The sequence below is a fragment of the Schizophyllum commune genome (assembly GCF_000143185.2).
Source record: "Schizophyllum commune H4-8 unplaced genomic scaffold SCHCOscaffold_6, whole genome shotgun sequence".
Lineage (NCBI taxonomy): Eukaryota > Fungi > Basidiomycota > Agaricomycetes > Agaricales > Schizophyllaceae > Schizophyllum > Schizophyllum commune.
The window spans coordinates 921,277-940,531 of record NW_026089543.1 but is presented as its reverse complement, the minus strand read 5'-3'; the positions used below and the strand labels follow the sequence as shown (position 1 = coordinate 940,531).

Sequence of the window (19,255 nt, the reverse complement as noted above, 5' to 3'; positions counted from 1 at the left end):
GTCACACACAAGTTGACTGCAGACGCCTCTTCGCTCTGCCCTCCATGACCCGCCCCTGCTTCTGAATTTTAGATCTTCTGTGAGACATAAACTTATGATGACTTAACTTCTCTCGTTGACCAGGTTTCCACCTTCGCAAGCTTCGAAACCATTTGAGGCGCATGAGTGTATCCACTTCCCGAGACGATTCAATGGGGTGAACGTCGATCTCAGGTTGTTATTCGGTGACCTTCTCGTTGATATCCCTCATCCCTGTCCCGATGTGTGCTGCAGGATAAAGATATCAGGACGGGCAATCGACCCGAGCAAACCCCACTGATGCCCTTGTCCACTTTCTCAGCCTCGTTCAATCCTATGTTTATCGTTAGCCTTGGGACGAATCACTTACCGCCCGAAGCACTGACCCGCTCTCAAACTTCTCCTGGTCGACACACCGAGCTGGGTCAAGTCCGCCAGACCGGCGCACGTTGTGGACCCACAACTGATCCTATCAGATCAATAGATGTCAACCGATGGCTATCGCTGTAGACGACGACCATCATCGCGCAGTTGCACCCCCAGTGCACGCGCATAGCAGGACCGGAACGGTCACAAAAGACCCTAGAAGAGCAGGCGAGTCCCCCTCGTGCTTGTTTCCGATACAGCCTGCGATAGGTCGCTTTTAATGCCAAGCTCAGCGTTCTTTCCCAGCGTCCCGCGAAAGAATGCACGAAGTTCAAATTCTGAATGTCCGCATCTGACTGTGCGATTGTTCAGCCCATGACGGTGGTCTTGTAAGCTCTCCCACCGTGTCGATGACCTATCCCAGGCGGGTCGCCGACGGCGCGCCAGGGGCGAGACAGCTGATGAACCTGACCGCCATGAGATTGCATTGCAGGGGTCGCCACGCCCGACCGTGCTTCTATCCGGTCCCCAGATCAAAACCTGGCGCTTAAAGAGACCCGCATCACACACACACTTCTCCATCTCGCTCTCCCACCCGATGGCTTTTCAGTACCCGCCTACCGAGCTGCCCACCCTCCAGAGCCTCGGCGTCACCAGCGCCCCCGCCGCGACCGACATCGACGCGTCCGCCGTATCGGAGAAGTGGCTCGCGTCGCTCTCCAAGGCGCTGGACGCCCGCGACGCGGCTGGCGCAGCGAGCCTCTTTGTCCCCGGCGCGTACTGGCGCGATCTCCTCGCCTTTACCTGGGACATCCGCACCTTCCGCGGGCCCGACAAGATCAAGACGTTCCTCGCGGACACGCTCGCGCAGGCAAAGCCCACGAAGATCGCCCTCACGCCCGGCACGGCAGCCGCGCAGGCACCGTTCCCCGACGTGCTCTGGGTGATCGCGCTCTTCTCGCTCGAGACCTCGGCGGGCCCGACAACGGGCGTCCTGCGCCTTGTGCCCACGCAGGACGGCTCGTGGAAGGCGCACGGCGTCCTCACCAGCCTCGAGGGCCTCGCGGGCAACCCAGAGCGCATCGGCCCCTTCCGCGAGAACTCTGAGCAGCCCCCTCACCATCCCCAGCCAACCCTGGAGAGCGCACAGCCGACGGTCGTGATCGTCGGTGGTGGGCACAGCGGCCTGAACGTCGCGGCGCGCCTGAAGGCACTCGGCGTCAACTCGCTCATCCTCGAGAAGAACTCGCGCGTGGGCGATAACTGGCGCGGGCGGTACGAGTCGCTCGTCTTGCACGATCCCGTCTGTGAGTGACGTGCTTCTTTTGCGTCGGATGGTTTCTGATCAGCGTGTCCTGCAGGGTACGACCACCTGCCGTATCTCCCGTATGTGGTGTTCCTTGGAGCAGGAACTCGCGGCTGACCCTTTGCTCTAGATTCCCTCCCACGTGGCCTGTGCACACCCGTGCACCCAAGGTGGGTCATTCTTCTCGGTTTCGTTCCACTCAGAGATCCTCGATATACGCATCTGCCCCTTCCTAGCCGCTATCTTTACCTTTTCTCCCTTCTCCGCTATGATGACGGACTGATACCCTTCGCTAGCTCGGCGACTGGCTCGAGTCCTACGCGACCTCCCTCGACCTCGATGTCCTCACTAGCACGCCGGTCGTCCGCGCCACGCACGACGAGAAGACGGGCTCCTGGACTGTTGTCGCACGGCGAAGCTCTGACGGCAAGGAGCGCACCTTCAACGTCAAGCACGTCGTTCTCGCCGTTGGCCTCGGCGAGGGGTGGAGCAAGATTCCCGAGTACAAGGGCTTGGTGAGCATAGCGAGACGTAGCAGCTGACTTCTCTGTACTGATGCGATGACGATAGGATACGTTCGGCGGAAAGGCCTTGCATTCGTATAGCCACAAGTCGGCGGACGAGTACAAGGGGAAGAAGGTGCTTGTTGTTGGCGCGTGCACGGCTGGTGGGTGTCCTGCTGGTCTTCACCTTCAGGGTCAATGTAAATGAAACTGCAGCCCACGACATCGCCGCGGAGTGCGTCAGGAAGGGCGTCGGTGCGTACAACGGCATGTCAAACAAAGGCTGGTGCTCACGTCGTTCGCCTAGATGTGACGATGTACCAGCGCAGCCCGACGTATGTCATCACCGTCAAGACCGTCAAGGAGGCGTTCATGAAGGGTCTGTACGCCTTCACGATCCTCTTCAAACAGCGATGCTGATGTCGTCTCAGGCCTCTACGAGGAGGGCGGCCCCCCGACAGAGATCGCAGACCTGCTCGGCGCCTCTTTCCCATACCCGATGCAGGGCGAGCTTGGGGCGCGCTCCGTGCTGCACTTCGCGGACTTAGACAAGTGAGTGATAGATGCTTCCATCCTCGTAGCTTGACATTCTGACGCTGTATCAGGGACACCCTCGAGGGCCTCGCGAAGGTAGGCTTCCGCACGAATAAGGGTTTCATGGACAAGGGTATCTTTTGGTCCTTGATCGAGGCCGGTGGCGGGTACTACATCGGTACGTCTCCTGCCTTGTCATGAACATGCTGCCTGGCCGAACGCGCTACGCTCAGACACCGGCGCCTGCAAGCACGTTATCGACGGCAGCATCAAGTTGAAAAGCGGCCCGCCGGCGAAGCCGCTGCAGGGCGGCAGCAGCGTGAAGCTGACGCACTTTACGCGCGACGCGGCAGTCTTCGACGACGGGTCCGAGGTCAAGGCGGACGTGGTCATCTTCGCGACGGGGTGAGTTGGGCTCGGTGACTTCACAGGTCGAGTGCTAACGCGCGTTTCATCTAGCTTGGGTACTGTCAAGGATGCTGTCCACCAGATCTGCGATCCGAAGACCGCGGAGAAGGTGAAGAAGGTCAGTGGTCCTGCTCGTCCATTGTGATAGTGGTAATTGATTTGGTGTGTCGCAGATCTGGGCTCTTGATAGTGAGGGCGAAATCAACGGCGTCTACCGCGACGGCGATGTGCCGGGTCTGTATATCATGATGGGTGAGTCGCTACTCTGCGTAGATATATCTTGGGCTGACGGGCTTTAGGTAACCTGGCCATCTGCCGCTTGTACTCAAAGTACGTCGCGATGCGTAAGTTGTATTCATCATCATACGCTGAAGGTTACTAACCCTTGTGCAGAGATTGCCGCGAAAGAGACGGGTGCCTATGGTACGCCGTACAGGGTGGGCAAGGAGTAGACGTCCCACGGCACATGACTCTTGTGCATGGTTTCACGCATTGGCTACGAGGTTTCCATTTCTATCGCATCTGTACTTATACGACAATCACATATCGAAAAGAATCAGCTTTGGAATCTGCCAGTCAGGAATGGGGGGTATAGGAGCGGCGTCCTTGCCTTCGTGCAATCGCTCGCTGATGAGGGCTACAGTCAAATCATCCATCTCCTGCCGTTCAAGCAGCGCAGCTGTACCCTTTTTGCTTTTAGTGGAGCGGGCAATGCTCGCACAGACGGCTCCTCCTGCTGGTAACAGGTGCGCTGGCCACGCGGGAAGGATCGCGGACAATGGTGGGGAGGACTTGGACGCTACAAGAAAAACCCAGTCATGCTCATCTGACATCGAGGTGCAAAGGCGCTCGTCCTTATTTTATGGCACGAAGGTGGAGGTCGAGTCGACGGCGCAGACAGCAATATAACACGTGATCCCGGCAGTTCCCGTCCAGCGAAGGCCGATGGTCTATGGTTTCAGCTTTCGGCGCGCTCCTTGGCTCCAGCGCTGATCCAGTCCTCGCCAGTCAACGAACACAACTTCGACCTCTATATGCCTCAATCCGGAACCCGAGGGACTCTTGACCCTGAACCTACGCCTGAGATGGCAGAGGAGGGCATATCGGGCACCAGGCGTCCGCACAACGACGCGGAACTGCATCCTGCTCCGGACGCTCACTCTGTGCGCGCCAATGAGCAGATGCACGCAGAAGGACTACTACATCCAGGTTCTGCCAATTTCATATCGGAGACAACGAACGCACCCAAGCTCAAGACCTCTGAAGCCGAACAAACCGCGCGAACTTTGAATCGGCCTTCAGCGACCCCAGCTACTACTACGATGACCGAATTTGGGGCGGGCTCCAGGGTCTACGCGGACTTTGGTGCAAGCAGCGGTGGTCGTGCTACGCGTCGGCGGGAAATGGGCCACGAGATGGCAGGAGCGATGCACTTGTCGACCGAGCTCGATCACACCGCGCGCGCTGATCAGCCCCGCTATACATCTAGCGCTGTCGACTACGAGAAGAAGTATGCTCCAGACGCACATGGCGAGGAGCTCAGCTCTAACGCTCGGATCTGGAGCGTCTACAACGACGAGGCGCAGATCGCTGACACGGAACTCGTGAAGGGGTTGAACGGCACGCTTGACGTCCTGATGGTGTTCGTAAGTTATCTGTCAATGGCAGTCAACGACTCATCTTGATGCGTAACGAATAGGCAGGTCTCTTCTCAGCGGTCGTCACAACCTTTGTCGCTCAGAGCTCGCAAGCATTGAACCCTGATTACGCCCAGATGACAACGTCGCTACTATACGAGCTGACAAGGGTACAACGCGCGATGGCTACCGGAGCCCCAATCAATGACATCCCAGAGTTCCAGGGCGCATTCACCTCAAAGACCTATGCGATGACGGACGTTTGGGTCAATGGATTATGGCTCGTCAGCCTCACGCTTTCCCTATTGACCGCGCTGATCTCGGTACTCGCAAAGCAATGGATTCATGTAAGCTTCCATGGTGTGGAACACAGTTTCCTCCCGAGCTTAATAGTGATGCAGCACTTCAACTCGATTACTGGAAGCACTCCGCGAGACCGGACCTACGTACGTCAGTATCGTCTCAAATCTTTTGGACACTGGAAGGTCCCTGAGATCATTGGGTTCCTCCCAGCCCTGCTCAGTACCGCTCTGCTGCTATTCTTCGCCGGGCTTGCTGTCTACGTTGCGCCTATGAACACCGCAATATTGGCAGTCATCATCATACTCTCCGCGGCCTCTTTCCTCGCGTATCTCTTGACCATCATCCTGCCCATATTCGTCCCGCATTGCGCTTACAAGACGCCCACTTCCGACTACATTATCGTCTTTGCTCACGTCATGACGAACTATGTGTTTCACTACATGGTCCTAGTGATACGCCTGCCCTACGATGTTTTGCGCTGGCATATCAGACATCGTCATCGCCCACGCGCGTCGAAGGGCTGTTGGACACCTTTCGCGACGTTTTGGGAATACTGTGCCCCTGCTATTCCTCCGCGCGTCAGCCCACGCGAACTGGCCCACGTCGAGACGCAAAGCCCATCATTGGCCATAGAAGCATTGCTCTGGCTCTGCTCGTCGCCTCTGAATGCTTCCGCGGCTGATATCTCCGTCCAAGCGGCATCCGCATTTCCTAGCGATTCGCTATCCGCTGTAAGGCGGGGATACTGGATCCTGCACTGGAAGGCGTCGAAGCGCCTGCGCGCGCTGAGTCAGATGATCGCTCCCGCGCGCATTGCGGAACACGCAGACGCTGCAGAACGTCTGGCGCGCACTATGCTACATGTCCCAAACGAAGACTGGTATCTTCTCAAGTACCACATATGGGAGCTGCGTCTGTGGGAGAACCTGTACACGGTCCGCCAGCAGATCGCCTCCCCACAAGCCAGTGCGATGCTCCGTCTCGCCTTGCTGGTGCGCTTCTGCTGCAAGACGCTCAGGCCAACGGACGACGAGGCCGCTCAGCGCGCCGCTCGTGCCGTCGACTGGCCGATGTTTCACTCGCACGACCTGAGGCTACATCCCGTCGTCTGGTGTCAACTGGACCGAGCGGTGCGGCTGTGTCTATTGAGGCTCGAAGACAGGCCACGGTGGTCGGAGTTCAGCGTCGAGCCTCGATGGAGCCTCACCATAGGCTATACCTACGTTCTATCAGAGGAGGAAGGCCAGCCGTACGCACCACCGAACTGGAAGAAGGACCTTTACGAGAACACAGGGATCACTCTGAGGAACTATGCCAAAGGCTGCAAGTGGAACGAGGGGCGCGACAGACTACTCGACAATATGAAAAAGGTCAAGCACCTACTTTCCCAGCATCTGGCGCAGCTCGAAAGTCATATCGACCTTAGCAGAAGCGATACATGGACTCAGACCACGGCGCGACAGCATGGGGACAGCGGCGCCGAGAGGATATTCAGGGCGACAGGGCTCGTCACCGCCGGCGAAGTGATAGATCCTGAGAGTGCAGTCAGGACGCGTGGCAGTCATGCCGGAGTAGATGGATCTGATGTCTCTGAAGTGGCCATCCTGGTGCCAGTGCAGAGCCAAGTTGCTGCAGTCGCGAGCGACGAAGAACAGGACGACGCCGCTCCCGACATCACCAAGCTCATGCACCGCGCAGACGTGCACGATCACGACGATCACGACGACCAGGTCGGTGGTAGCGCCGTCGTGGCGAGGGACGGTGCCTCAGCTACTGCAACCGTTCCTGCCGCCTCCAGCTCAGCGCCCGGGCGTATCACCGACGACGCCGAAGGCTGGAGCACGCACGTAGGGCACGCGATATGAACCTCATCACGGCTGTCAAGTCGAGAGCTTACGCAAGCCGTGGAGGGTGATTATGCGTTGTGTACGTGTTTGTGTAGCGCATCAAGGACTTGAAGACATTATTGTTGTAGCGGACATATAGTACCGAGATGATCCTGCGTATCGTAGTAGAAGGCGGCGAAAATTGTGTTCGAGTGCGCGCACGCACCATGAGAGAATTCATCCTAGTGGCTGCGCTGGCTACTGGAAGTCATCGGCGTCATGACTATCTCCTCCTCGCACCATCCCTTCCTCGTTGCGTCTTGACCGGTCTCCGAGAAGCGCGTCGACTGAGACGACGGTGACCACTCGCTGACTATGCCGACGTCGGTGGTGATATCCTGCGCCGTCGCCTCGTCAACAGCAAGAGCCTGCGGGTCGGCGTTCGCAAAATGGATAGTGTGCGAAGCCTGAGGGTCGAGCAAGGTCTCTGTGGCTGAGCGTTGCAAGCCGACGACGAGGATGATAAAGGTCGGGTAGATGCCCTATGTGATGCCGGTCAGAATTCATCGTAGCGCGAGGAGAGCAAGGCGTACCGCGATGTCGTGGTAAATGGATCCGATGATGAAGTAAGGGAAACTAGGAAGCTCCAAGAGTATGATGATAAGGAAGAACGCCTTAGAATGTTGTCAGTGCGTATAGCTTGCTATGATATGCAGCGCCATACCCATATGAGCACATAGAGAAAACCAGATTCGACGAGTAGAAGTAGCACCCTCTGGACTTGCGTCATCCTCGTCCAGGGACTGAAGCTCGGCTTTATGTTGCGCTGATAGGACCTGTAAGCAAGGATTAGCCATATGCGCGATGGAAATCGCCGAGACGATCGCACCAGGCTTGTATGCCAACCAGGATCGTAGCGGAAAGGTTGATGTAAACTTCGGGAATAGTCAAGGCGAGTGATTTTATCGTCGATTCGACGGTGTGTAGGGACCAGACATATTCGAGGACGATGCCAGCTGAAAGGCCGTCAACAGATTGGCGCCACCATTATCGGTATAGCTCACCTATGCTGCCGCACATCCCTGATAGCAGGATGATCTTCACGAGAAGGTTATCTGGCCACAGAACCCATGCTCTCCATATCACGATCGCGTCGCTCACGAGGTACTAAGTGGATCCTGAGCAAGATCAACAGGGGACGAGGTGAAGAGACGCACATTGTACCGCCATGCCAGAGTTGAGACTATGTTGAGGCGTGTTACCAGGTTCGCCGGATCGTTTGGGACGATGACATACGGCGGGACTTGAAGCAGGTAATATCTGTCGGTGGCGACTACGGCTATCGTCGATGAGATGAAGAGAGTGACGATCGCCGATGTGAGCCACCGAGAACGTCGTTCATGATGCCTGATATCATGCCGAGGTTAGCGCAGTTCATGCTCAGAAGGCGACATACGAACGCTAGAGCAGAGCCAGCAGCAACGAACAATGCTGCCTGTATACCTAGCGCCGCCGTCAGAGATGATGCAGCAAGCCAAAATGAAGGAACACTCGCCGAAGAACAGGAAATCGAGGGCCGTGCGCATGAAGATCCATTGCATCTCCAGGACGTCCCCTGTGGCAAGGGGATTGTAAGGCGCCACAGACGCCATGATGACGGTGAAGGGGAGTATCAAATCCAGGCAGGGAGCGTGCCACTTCTCCAATAAGTACTGCGCTACATCGACTTTCCCAGCGTGCGGCAGATGCTGATGGGTGAAGTGCAGCTCTCAAAGCCCTCGAGAGTCTTGGCCAAACAGCAAAGTGGCGAGTGGACGGAGAACTTTAAGTCGTTCGCTGTATCACCTCATCAGCATATCTGATATCACTGGTCGTATACAACATCCGAGGACGCACCCGTGGGCGTGGAGTGGAGTTGAACTGCGCCCTTTTCAATCGGAGCTCGTGATGACGAGAACACGATACGAGACGGAATGGGCGTACTGCCGACCAAACACGCACGCTATGTCCGGTGACATTGGCTTTCAGAGTTCGAGGATCCCAGCGGGAGTCCTCAGAGATGCGTGCAGCAATGAGAATAGGTGAAAGCTCCAGACGAACACAGTAGTCATCGTATCTTTCCCACCATAGGTTGCCAGGTGGATGCCAGTATACATGATAAATGCGCCGACGTGCTCGGACGAGTTCGGCGCTAGAAGCTATGCGACTACACGCCAGTTGGAAGTCGACGTGAGAGTCAAGAGCGAAAGCCCAATACTCTAATGGGGCAACAAGGCCACGCGGCCTCGGCAGATGCCGTGGCCTTTGTTTCCGTATCCGGAAGCAATTTTGCCGCCGTTTCTGCAAGATTCGGGCGTAAGCTGCCTGGGGAGGTGACGCGCGTATGGAGGCAGCACAGATCGTCAGGTGAGTCGTTGCTTACAGTCTGACCTCACATCTACCAGTGGCATGCCTACCACATCAATGCAGTCTCACTTCAGCAACAAGCAGCATACGTTGAACACGTTCATGATACAGATACAGTAAGAATACAAGGATCAGATTTACATGCGAAGACTAAACTGTCCGAGTGGCAAACGGCTCACTGATTGAGCTTCGCCTCCTTCGCAATCCGCTCTGCATTGGCCTTCCCCGCCAATCTCGCCACCTGCGCATACGAGCGCGCTGACCCCTGCTTCACGACTTCCGCCTGGGACGCCGCGCCCGCATCCGGCGGGCCTCCAGAGTCCAAAGTGTCCGACGCGGAGGAGGCGGACCCCTGCGCTGCCTGAGACTCGCCCGCGGGCTTGCTGAACAAGCTGGAAGCCGGGATGGGTAGGGGACGATGCCTGGACAAGAAAGCATTGCCAGAGCCTTCTACCAGCCGGCGGGCGTCCTCGCGCTGGCAGCGCTCGCGCCACGTCCGGCGCTCCGCGTCGGCCGCGTTGAATGCGGTTCGCAACGCGACGTGCGCGGTGTGCAGTCGCACGAGGACCGCTTGAAGCTGGGTATAGGCGGCCTCGGGTTGCACGTGTAGAGTCTGAAGCTGTGCGTGGTCGGCTTGAAGACGGTTGTGCTTGCGATGCAGTTCGGCGTGTTTGCTTCGAAGCCTCTCGTGATTGCGTCGAAGGCGGTTGTGGTCAGCTTGAAGATGCGCGTGGCTGTCCTGCAGGCGATTGTGGTCGGAGCCTAGCTGCGCGCCCTCGCTTTGAACGCGCTTGTACTCGCCCTGCAGCTGCTCGTAGTCGTCCTTAGCCTTGTCGCGCTCGCCTCGCAGATGCTCGAGTTCGACCCGGAGTTCGTCGTACTCCTCTTGCAGGATCTCGCGATCTGCCCGCACACGGTCGTGCTCGTCCTTGAGGTGCTCGAGCTCGTCTTGGACTCTATGAAGCTCTTCCCGTACGCGTTCCAGCTCGAATCGGGCTTGGTCTAGCGCCTCCTCCCTCTCCCTCAGCTCCCGCTCCACCTCCTTTCGCGCCCGCTCGAGCGAGTCCCGCTCCCGTTCCAGCACATCCCGCTCCCGCTTCGCATCCGCGCAGCTCTGCACACACTCCCAGTACCTACGCTCCCGCTCCGTCCCAATCTCCTTCAACTCCGCGACCTGGCTCTCCAGCGCCTCGATCAGGCCGTCTTGCTCCCTACCAGCCTCCCTCAGCGCCGTTATTTGGCTCTCCCGCTCAACCACCCAACTCTCCAACTCGGCGATTTGGCGCTTCCCCTCCCTCTCGACCGCCGCCAGCCGATCCTCCAGCATCGCACGCCCGCCTTTCGCGCTCGCGTATCGGAGGATCGCCTTTGCTTGCGCTTCGCAGCGGCGCTTAAGCTCGTCCACCTCCTTCCCGCGCGCGGTTGCCTCCTTGTCGCGCTCGCGCAGCGCTGACAGCTCCTTGTGCTGCTCGAAACAGCGCGCCTCCCACTCCGCACGGCGCGCGCTCGAGGCCTGCAGCTCGTGCACTTGGTCGACCAGGAGGCGCAAGCGCTCTTGCGCACTTTGCATTTGGGCGCGCGCGGTCTGCAATTCGACCTGGGTGTGCTGTAGGTCGGCTCGTGCATTCTGCAGTTCCGCCTGCGTATTTTGCGAGTCGGCTTGCCCACCCAGACTCGACTCTCTCACGCTCTCACACCCGTCCAGCCCCCGCAACTGCGCCTCCAGCCCCCTCAGCGTCTGCATGATAGCCGCGGTCTGCACGCTCGCGGGGATCCGGGGATGCTGGGGTGGGGTAGACGATGATGCGTTCGAAAACACAGATGACTGCGCATGCGCAGACAACGTCGATGTGTTGCTGAAGCGCGGAGGACGAGTATGGCTTGTCGCCGGAGGATCGGTGAGACTTAGACCAAGCTGATTGGGCCGCGAGGAGGGCGGGGTCAGTCCTGGTGGAGTGCGTAGCCCAGGTGGTCGATATATTCCAGGTGGATGGGGCGGTGCAGTTGGATGATACGCCCCAGGTGGCCGGTCGATCCCATGCGGCCGAGATATTCCCGGTGGAGGTCCCAGGACGGGCGACGGGGTGAAGGATAGAGAGGAAGGGCTGGATCCCAATATGGTGGGGCTGTACCCCGATGCAGTGGAGTAGCTGTTCTGCTGCGAGGTAGGGTCATGCTGATGCGAGGACGAGGAACCGTTTCCCTGCAAAAAGGAGGGGCTGCTCCCTTGCGGAGAAGAGGTACCATTACCCAAAGGGACGAAGGTACCGTTCCCCAAAGGAACGAAGGAACCATTCCTCTGCGTACCAGGGGGAGAGGGTCGCCACGACATGGGTGTCAGTGGCGGTCGAGGTCGGTTGCGCTATGGTGGACGAAAGGAAGCGCTGCGGTGGCAGGTAGACCGCCAGATCGTGAGTGGTATATATGGCGTGTACTTTGCTTTCACGAGACCATGCTTTGAGTGCGCAGGCCGGAGGGTGAAGTCGTCAAAGAAGGGTGTCAGGGCCTGCGAGATGGTGGCAGCGACGGAGTGCCTAGACCTGATTACGCGCTACGACCGGGTCCGCGGACGAATGAAAGGGGGGCGGCGCGGGTGGCAGCGTTGATGCCATAGGAATCGACGCCGACTAGGACGACGCCTGCTCATTGACATTCGCAGACGATCGGCCGTGCGCAGGGGTCGACTGGCCGCTTGCCAGGGAGTCATTGACAGGGTACGGATTGGTGACTCGGGTCGCTATGCCATTCCGGGCCTTCGCCGCAATAGTGAGGGAATGAAAGGCGAGGTCGGAGAAGTCCTTTGGTTGTCCGGGCGGGTTGCGCTCGTAGTGGGGAGCCTCGGCGTAGGCAATGGAGGCGACTTTGATCTGTCGGGAATGTATTGAATGAGGTGTGGGATGGGGAAGGGAGCGATCAACGCACCAGCACATCCGCGGTAAGCCCTGCGACCGGGGAAGCCGAGCTTCGGAAGCGGTGGTAGCGGTAGAATAGGCCTTGAAGGCCAGGGAAGGCGGAGAGGGCCTCGTCGGTGTATCGCTGCGCAGATGTAAGCAAGGTGTCGGAATGGATGTCTGCCGCAACGTACGTGATAGTCCTCCGTCCATGGCCAGTCCTCGGAGCCTTTGGGTACGAGCGACAAAGATTGGGCCTCGCTGGGATCGAGGATAGGGTGCAGCGGATGAGTGAAGATATGCGCGACCTCGTCCGCGTTCGCCTCTAGGGTGTCAAGCAAGCTAACATCTGACAGCAGCGCGATGACAGGCGTGACGATGAGGTGATGGGCGGACACGAAGGGATCGAGAAGGCAGATCGGATGGACATGCGGGCTGGACAAAGGAAGCTTCACTTCCTCGTGGGCTTCCCGGAGCTGATGAGGGTGAGATTCCATCTTCCCTTTGAACTTCCTTTCGTCTTACCGCTGTCTCGACGATGTTCACGTCCGTGGGGTCCACCCGTCCCCCTGGCAGGGCTGTCTGTCCGCTATGGGTCCTCAGTAACTTGGAGCGCGTCGTCAGAAGGACGTGCAGCTGCCCATCGCGCTCGAATAGCAGTACAAGGACGCCGGCCAATTTCGACGTGGGGTGGGTCGACCTGTACCGGTATGATCATGCCATTCAGCTTGGAGATAGGTGACGAACAGGTCTGCTAGGTTGCTGGTAGCATAATGGTCCCTCAATCGTCGTACGCATTCTCTCGACGTCTCCGAGAGGCCCTCAAGCGCTGTAGATAGCAAGTCGGGGAGAAGGACGGTGTTCATGCTCATTGCTGGCAATGAGGATGACGCAAACGAACACGTGCGCGCCGAACAATAGGCGCGTGCCCGTTGTGTACGGCTGTTAGGCTGCGCCCCCGCGCGCAGGTGCAATAAACTCGTCCTCGACGCTCATGTCGCCCCCGCCGCGCAACCCCTCCCCCGAGCGCTCGGGCATCTTCTCCAGCGTCTTCGACTTTGTCTCGCGCGAATTCGAGTGCTTTGTCGCGAATGCCACAGGGCGGGCCGATGAGCAGGTGCGGCGATCAACTATCCGGGAAATATAATAGATCACCCATATCCGTATCGCAAACCAGCCATCTGCTGCGCCCCCGCAGCACAAGACACATAACAGGCTGAGGAAGGAGCCGGGGAGGTACAGGAAGACGCGACACGACTCCCCGAACGCGCGCAATGCAGCGAAGAAGGTCGAGAGGGCGAAACAGGCTGCGCGCGAACGCGACCGCGCAAATGCGGGGGAGACAGCCAGGAAACGCGCCGAGACGCGTCCCCAAGAGGGGGAACAGGGTGCGTAGCCTGCACACGCGCTCGCGACGGGGTTCTTATTGTCTGCAGATCAACCAGCTACATCCATGCCGCCCCCACCTGTTCCAGCCGCCTCATCTTCACGACCCACCATGCCGGGCTCCCTGTTCCCTCGGTCGCCATCGATGATGCCAGAAACTCCGCGACCTATTCTTCAATTCACCCCCGCGACACCTATACGAGAGACCGCTGAAGAAGACCCACCCACACCGACGCGCTCATCCCCCAAACACGCACGTGCGAACAACGGCGCATCGAACGCGTTCCCCACGAGGCCTATACGCGAGCCCAGGATGGAAGACAACGCACCCCCTCCGACGCGCTCACCCTCAAAACGCACGCGTGCAAACAGCAGCGGGTCGCATCGCTCTCAAGCAGACGACAACATCATTGTCATCTCCGACGAGGAAGAAGAGCACGACGATGATGGCTACCCACCCCGGATTCCCTCCTCCGCCAAGGGCAAGGGCCGGGCGGACGAAGCCGACACAACCATGGCACGACACGAACGAATGCTACGCATGGAGCGCGAACTTACCGTGGTCAAGCAAGAGCAAGACGAGAACGAGCTGCGCTGGGCGCGCGAGCCCACAGTCGGTCCAGACGCGGAGCGTGAGCGCGAACGAGACAAGGAGCGCATACGAATTTTGGAGGAAGAGATACAGCGGTTGAAGGAGGAGGTATGTGATACGCGCGTGATCGTCTCCTGCACCCTCCCTCTTCTTCCCTCCCCCTTCTCTGCCTCCTCCACCCCCATCCCCGTCTCCCTTCCCTCTACCCCTTACTGCTGCCATTTCAACCTCAACTAATCCCGCGCACAGCTCTCCCGCCGCCCGGTCATTACTCACTCGATGGGTCCCCCACCACCCCCTCCGCCCCCGCCTCCTCCACCCACCATGACCGTCCGCGCACCCACCACCCAGTCCGACCAATTACTCTCCAACCTACGCGCTGGACTAAAGCACATGCCCCCTCCCACCGAGAAACCCATAAACCGCGGTGCCGCGGCGCGTCCAGCTGTCGGGCTTCCTGCAGACAAGATGGCGGCGTTTCTACAGGAGATGAAGAGCGTGAGGCTACGGAAGGTGCCGTCGGGGAAGGAGCTTAACCAGTCGACCGGCGGGGGCGGCTTGGTATCAGCGGGGAGCGGCGGCGGCTTCACTCAATCGGTGGGCCCCGGTGTACCCAGTGCGAGCGGGCAGCAGGGCATCGACCGCGGGGCGACACAGAGCATCGACCGCGGGGCGACGCGGCCGTCGGAGATTGCGGCGAGCTTGGTGAAGTCGCTGAGGCGGACGGGATCCAACCTTTCGGTCAATCGCGAGAGGCGGCGGGGGGCGCGACGAGTTCGGCGCTTGCGCGCCGCGGGGGAGGGGGGACAAGTGGAGGGGGGAGGAGGGGTGACAAGTGGAGGGGGAGGAGGCGACGTGACGCGTGTTGGGGTGGGGAGGGGGGAAGGGGAGGGGTGTGAGGGGAGGGGTGTGAGGGGAGGGGTGTGAGGGGAGGGGAGGGGAGGGGAGGGGTGTGAGGGGAGGGGAGGGGAGGGGAGGGGAGGGAATGGGGGAGGGGGAAGGGGAGGTGGGGACTCAGGAGCACGGTGCGGCGGGGGGCGCGGCGAGTTTGACGCTTTGCGCGCCAACGGGGGAGGGGTGGGGCGACGCGGGGAGGAGGGGGGCGACGTGGGGAGGGTGCGAGATGGGGTGGTGCGACGAATGGAGGAGGCGACGCGACGTGAAATGGGGTGGTGGGGCGAAGGGTGGGGGGAGGCAAGGTGGGGGAGGGGTGGTGCGACGTGCGGAGGAAAGGAGGAGGGGGGCGATGCGTGAAGAATGTGAGGTGGAGTGGTTCGACGAGTGGAGGAAGTGAGGGGGCAAGGGTGGGAGGAGGACCTCACCTTCGAACAAGAGCAAGCCGCCGTCTTGCGCGAGCTCGTCGAGTTCGCATATCCCGCCCACGCCGAAGACTGGCCCCTCGCCGACGACTGCCCCCTCCTCACCTCGAGACGAGCGAGGGTGCGGTCGCGTGAGTTAGCACGTCGTTAAGGTGAGCACATCATCCTCGCTGTACGTCGCTGACGAGGTGGCGGGAGAGGGGGAGGCGAAGTGGAGGGGAGGAGTGCGAAGAGCCTGAGGGGGAGGTCCGACGAGGGGGAGGAAGACGAGGGGAGAGGAGGAGTGTAAGGAGGGGGAGGGGGAGGTGCGACGAAGTGGAAGGAAGGTGGAGGGGGCGGTTCAAAGAGGTGGAGGGACGGGGAGGGGAGACGAGATGAGGAGGGGTGGAGTGGGGTGGGGTGATGGGTGAGGGCAGTTGCGGGGGGGACTCGTCGTGCACGCCGAGTACTCGTAGGGTACGTCGAGTACAGATATGTAGTAGATAGATTGCATAATAAATTGGAGTCTTCGTGAACACGAAGGGAGTGAGCAGAGGGGGGTCGAGAGGGAAGGGAGACGGGGCACGGCGAGAGAAGGGGAGTCGAGGGGGGAGGAACGAGCGAAATCGAACGAGGGGACATAGGCCGATGCGTCGGTGGTGGCACTCGACCATGCAGCCGGCATAGCCGTGGCCAGGGGTTTGCAACCAAAGTGGTAAATCGTAAGGGATGGGAAGAGGTGGGAGACGGGAAGGGGTGGGAAAGCAACGTTGGGAAAAAGGATAATAGACAGGAGGGGAGAGGGAGGGGCACGAAGAGAGGGGGAGAGGGGAACAAAGAGAAGGGAAGAGGACAGATGAGCGAGTCAGAGGAAAGGGGGAAGGGTGCAGTGGGGGGAAAGTAACTTGCTTCGGAACCTTGAGATGATGCAAGGGCGGGGGTCACGGTCAACCGACAGGCCTGAGGGAATGGTAAGGTCAGTGCCACGCCCTTCGCGAAGGGATAGAAAAACTCACCTCGATAAGAAATAAGTCCCCTGAGCTCGGCAGACTAGACGTGCGTGCACTTCTTCATTCATTTCTTACGACCGAACGCGCGGACGCGCTGCAACGGGAAGGGCACCCCTTCTCTCACCATTATATCTATCCACGACGTGTGTTTACTGTTACCTAGCTACCTAATACGACGCTCTGCCGAAAATCTCAGAACCACCGTGATGCTCAGCTCACTCGATTCGGCACGACGTGCAGCGCACGACCTCGTCGTGGTGGTTGCTTAACATTCAGATTGCGTAGAGGCACGGGGCGATGTGTCCGGAGGCGAGGGGAGGGTCGCATCGCTCAAGGGGTTCGCGTATTTTTGGGACGACGGGGCGAGGGGTCACGGAAAAGCGAGGAGGTCGATGAGCAGGCGAAGGGGCAGGGGTCAGAGGTTGGTAAAATGGAGATGGGGGTCTTGTATCGTCTCGCCTGTCTTGTCCTACACGACGAGCTCATCGGCTCATCGTCAATTCAGCAGCGTGGAATGCGCCTTCGCTCAGACTGACACCTGAGAGCGACGTGACTCATCTAAACACCCATGGTCCTCGAAAAGGGGGGCAGCACTTTCGGGCATGCTTTGTCAAGGGGAAAAGTTCCCCCTTCGCCGCTTTCATCACCCAAGGCGCCCGCGCATGCCTCCGGCGGCTCAAGGGTCGTAAAAAAGGGAGGTCGAGGGTCTGTTCGAAGGGACGACGGGGGTCGCGCAGAGTCAGAACACGGGCTTGACGACTTTCCTCGCGGGGCTCACGGCAACAACTCGCCAAAACAGGTTACCCCTTCGACGGAAAAATAGCGTGGGCACGGTCCTCACGGTAAGCAAGAGGAGGGACCCCCTCCTGCATTCGCTTCCCTCAGCCGAGGGTGGCGCACGCGTGTCTCCGGCGGTCGGGCCTCGAGGAAAATACCTAAAAATGCGGATCAGTGACTTGAAGCAAGGGGAGGCCAGCGATTAGGTGCACGTACCGATTTTCGTACCATCCACCCATGCAGGCGACAGGAATGAGGGAGGAGGGGGTCCTCCCTCCCTCGTCGTATCTACTCGACGAGAGGCCGCGCGCATGCCTCCGGCGGCTCGGCATCCAGGAAAATGAGCTTGAAAGGGGTCTCAGTGCGTCGTCGTGCCACGTTCGCATTTTCCACGTTATACAGTCCCTGCAGAGGGGCCACGACGGTGAAGGAGTCCCCCAGATCGAGATCGACGCGCAAGATCTGCGCCTAAAGTCAGTCGGCAACACTTCCCGAGGAGTACGGTAAACGTACCATGCCTGCAGCGCGACCGTATCATCACTCCCGCCGTCATTTCACCACCCAGATGTCGATGAAGCGAGCGCCTCGTTACACGTGTTCCGTCTGCCAGTCTCCTCGCCGTGCTGACGATATCCCGCCGGTCTCCCAGGCATGGCCAGGGCGCATACGTGGCACGACGGCGGAGGCGATGGACGGCGGTGCGCGTGACGAGACCGTCAACACCGACAACGCCGCGGGGAGGACGCGAGCGTGTCGTGGAGGGGATGGGGCGAGCGTTGGGTTCGGTCCTGCAGATGTCAGTCAGCCGTTGCGCGTGGATAGTAGCGATGAAGGGCGTACCTTCGGGCAAAGTCGGCGTCTTCGAGGGGGCACTGGCCCCTCCCTCGGTGGCGAATGCAGCTTGCGGGAGTATCGCTGGAGTCGTCGTCTTCGACGTGGTTGAAACGGATGAGAGGCGGCGTGCACGCAGCGTGTCGGCCGTGGCGAGCAGCGTCGACAGTGGCGCTCTCTTTGACAGCGGCGTCGCTTGGCGAATCCTGCGTGCCCGTCGTCGGAAACGTCGTCGAGGGGTGGCGGACGGCGCAGAAAATGAAGAATGCCGGCAGCGTGCATCTGCCGAGGCACGGTGCGTAAGACGTTGAGGTCGCCGTCATCAGCAGCGAAGGGCGCGCTCGTCATCTGCGGCTTCGGTCAGCTAGGCCAGATGTGACTGAAAGACGACGCACCGTTTAGCAAGAAGATGGCGATGCGCGGAAGCCAAGGCGACTAGGTCCGCCATCGCTGTCGCCTGCGTTCTAGAGCGCGTCAGAGGACGCAACGGGAGGAGTATAGAGCCCTACGCACCTGGGGCTCATCGCTGGTCGAAACGGTGAGCTCGACTTTTGCGGTCGACGTTGTGAGCCTAAGGGTAGTGGAAGTAAAGGAAGAGCTGTGCATTACTAATTAGTCAATGAAGAATAGTGAATGAAAGGACTGACCCAGTCTGATAGCACACGTCAAGCTGCAAATGAAATCAGGTCAGTAAGGAAGTAGGAATGGAAAATGTACGGCTCACCTATTATCTGAAGCGCCAGTATCGAAGAGCGGAAGCAAGGATACGATGAGAATGAGAGAGTACATGGAAGGATAGGATAGGATAGGATGGTAGAAGACGAGGGGAGAAGTGCTGGATTGCTGATGAAAAAGGCCCAATCTCGCCATCCTTTATACCCCGCGAGACGGCTACGCCGCCCGCGCGGCGCCCGCAAGAACTTCCAGACCAGCTCCGCCATCAGACCGAGGCGTTTGCGGCTAGACGGGGCCGCGGATGCCCAGAGAAAATCGGAAGATTGGGGGAGTAAGCGCGCTTCGCGCGCACACAATCTTCCGCCTATCCCTGCGCGAATGTCAGCCAGATCGCGGACAAAACTAGTCGAAACGTACCACTGCGGACCCGGGAAGCCGCCCGTGGAGTCGCGGAGAAGGAGGCGAGAGTGGTGGGCGCTGTCCTTTGC

At 59.5% G+C, this 19,255-nt stretch overlaps 8 protein-coding genes across 8 annotated transcripts; 3 read left to right on the top strand and 5 right to left on the bottom strand.

Annotated features, from left to right (window-relative positions):
• Positions 1-511: 511 nt before the first annotated feature.
• On the top strand, positions 512-3,710 carry SCHCODRAFT_02625667 (FAD/NAD(P)-binding domain-containing protein). Its single transcript, XM_003031800.2, has 15 exons — positions 512-612; positions 678-1,691; positions 1,746-1,770; positions 1,821-1,860; positions 1,987-2,205; positions 2,261-2,357; positions 2,410-2,448; positions 2,501-2,572; positions 2,625-2,745; positions 2,799-2,905; positions 2,961-3,132; positions 3,187-3,253; positions 3,309-3,387; positions 3,435-3,479; positions 3,529-3,710. The coding sequence occupies exons 2-15, from the start codon at positions 983-985 to the stop codon at positions 3,585-3,587; spliced, it is 1,851 nt and encodes a 616-aa protein (XP_003031846.1). The 5' UTR covers positions 512-612; positions 678-982; the 3' UTR covers positions 3,588-3,710.
• A 412-nt stretch (positions 3,711-4,122) lies between these two features.
• On the top strand, positions 4,123-7,199 carry SCHCODRAFT_02625663 (uncharacterized protein). The gene is made up of 3 exons (XM_050345312.1): positions 4,123-4,781; positions 4,835-5,119; positions 5,174-7,199. Exons 1-3 carry the CDS (start codon positions 4,170-4,172, stop codon positions 6,938-6,940), a joined length of 2,664 nt encoding a protein of 887 aa, XP_050200002.1. The 5' UTR covers positions 4,123-4,169; the 3' UTR covers positions 6,941-7,199.
• On the bottom strand, positions 7,144-8,553 carry SCHCODRAFT_02502057 (uncharacterized protein; the record flags this gene model as incomplete). Its single annotated transcript, XM_003032236.2, has 8 exons — positions 7,144-7,443; positions 7,495-7,575; positions 7,626-7,737; positions 7,791-7,917; positions 7,966-8,068; positions 8,119-8,308; positions 8,362-8,404; positions 8,451-8,553. The coding sequence occupies 8 exons, from the start codon at positions 8,551-8,553 to the stop codon at positions 7,144-7,146; spliced, it is 1,059 nt and encodes a 352-aa protein (XP_003032282.1).
• An 820-nt stretch (positions 8,554-9,373) lies between these two features.
• SCHCODRAFT_01125310 (uncharacterized protein) lies at positions 9,374-11,685 on the bottom strand. Its single transcript, XM_003032237.3, has one exon. It carries the CDS (start codon positions 11,637-11,639, stop codon positions 9,483-9,485), a length of 2,157 nt encoding a protein of 718 aa, XP_003032283.1. The 5' UTR covers positions 11,640-11,685; the 3' UTR covers positions 9,374-9,482.
• Positions 11,686-11,730: 45 nt separating this feature from the next.
• On the bottom strand, positions 11,731-13,064 carry SCHCODRAFT_02732654 (uncharacterized protein; the record flags this gene model as incomplete). Its single annotated transcript, XM_050347136.1, has 5 exons — positions 11,731-12,174; positions 12,230-12,343; positions 12,393-12,674; positions 12,724-12,898; positions 12,946-13,064. 5 exons carry the CDS (start codon positions 13,062-13,064, stop codon positions 11,935-11,937), a joined length of 930 nt encoding a protein of 309 aa, XP_050200001.1. The 3' UTR covers positions 11,731-11,934.
• On the top strand, positions 12,954-15,864 carry SCHCODRAFT_02748515 (uncharacterized protein). Its single transcript, XM_050347218.1, has 5 exons — positions 12,954-13,315; positions 13,376-13,586; positions 13,635-14,284; positions 14,426-14,881; positions 15,510-15,864. Exons 1-5 carry the CDS (start codon positions 13,193-13,195, stop codon positions 15,633-15,635), a joined length of 1,566 nt encoding a protein of 521 aa, XP_050200000.1. The 5' UTR covers positions 12,954-13,192; the 3' UTR covers positions 15,636-15,864.
• SCHCODRAFT_02286911 (uncharacterized protein) lies at positions 15,389-16,324 on the bottom strand. Its single transcript, XM_050342285.1, has one exon. The coding sequence runs from the start codon at positions 16,146-16,148 to the stop codon at positions 15,657-15,659; it is 492 nt and encodes a 163-aa protein (XP_050199999.1). The 5' UTR covers positions 16,149-16,324; the 3' UTR covers positions 15,389-15,656.
• A 598-nt stretch (positions 16,325-16,922) lies between these two features.
• Positions 16,923-18,881, bottom strand: SCHCODRAFT_02732652 (uncharacterized protein; the record flags this gene model as incomplete). The annotated part of the gene is made up of 9 exons (XM_050347135.1): positions 16,923-17,419; positions 17,478-17,535; positions 17,559-17,606; positions 17,775-18,049; positions 18,102-18,374; positions 18,488-18,556; positions 18,606-18,663; positions 18,740-18,762; positions 18,817-18,881. 9 exons carry the CDS (start codon positions 18,879-18,881, stop codon positions 17,224-17,226), a joined length of 1,065 nt encoding a protein of 354 aa, XP_050199998.1. The 3' UTR covers positions 16,923-17,223.
• Positions 18,882-19,255: the final 374 nt, after the last annotated feature.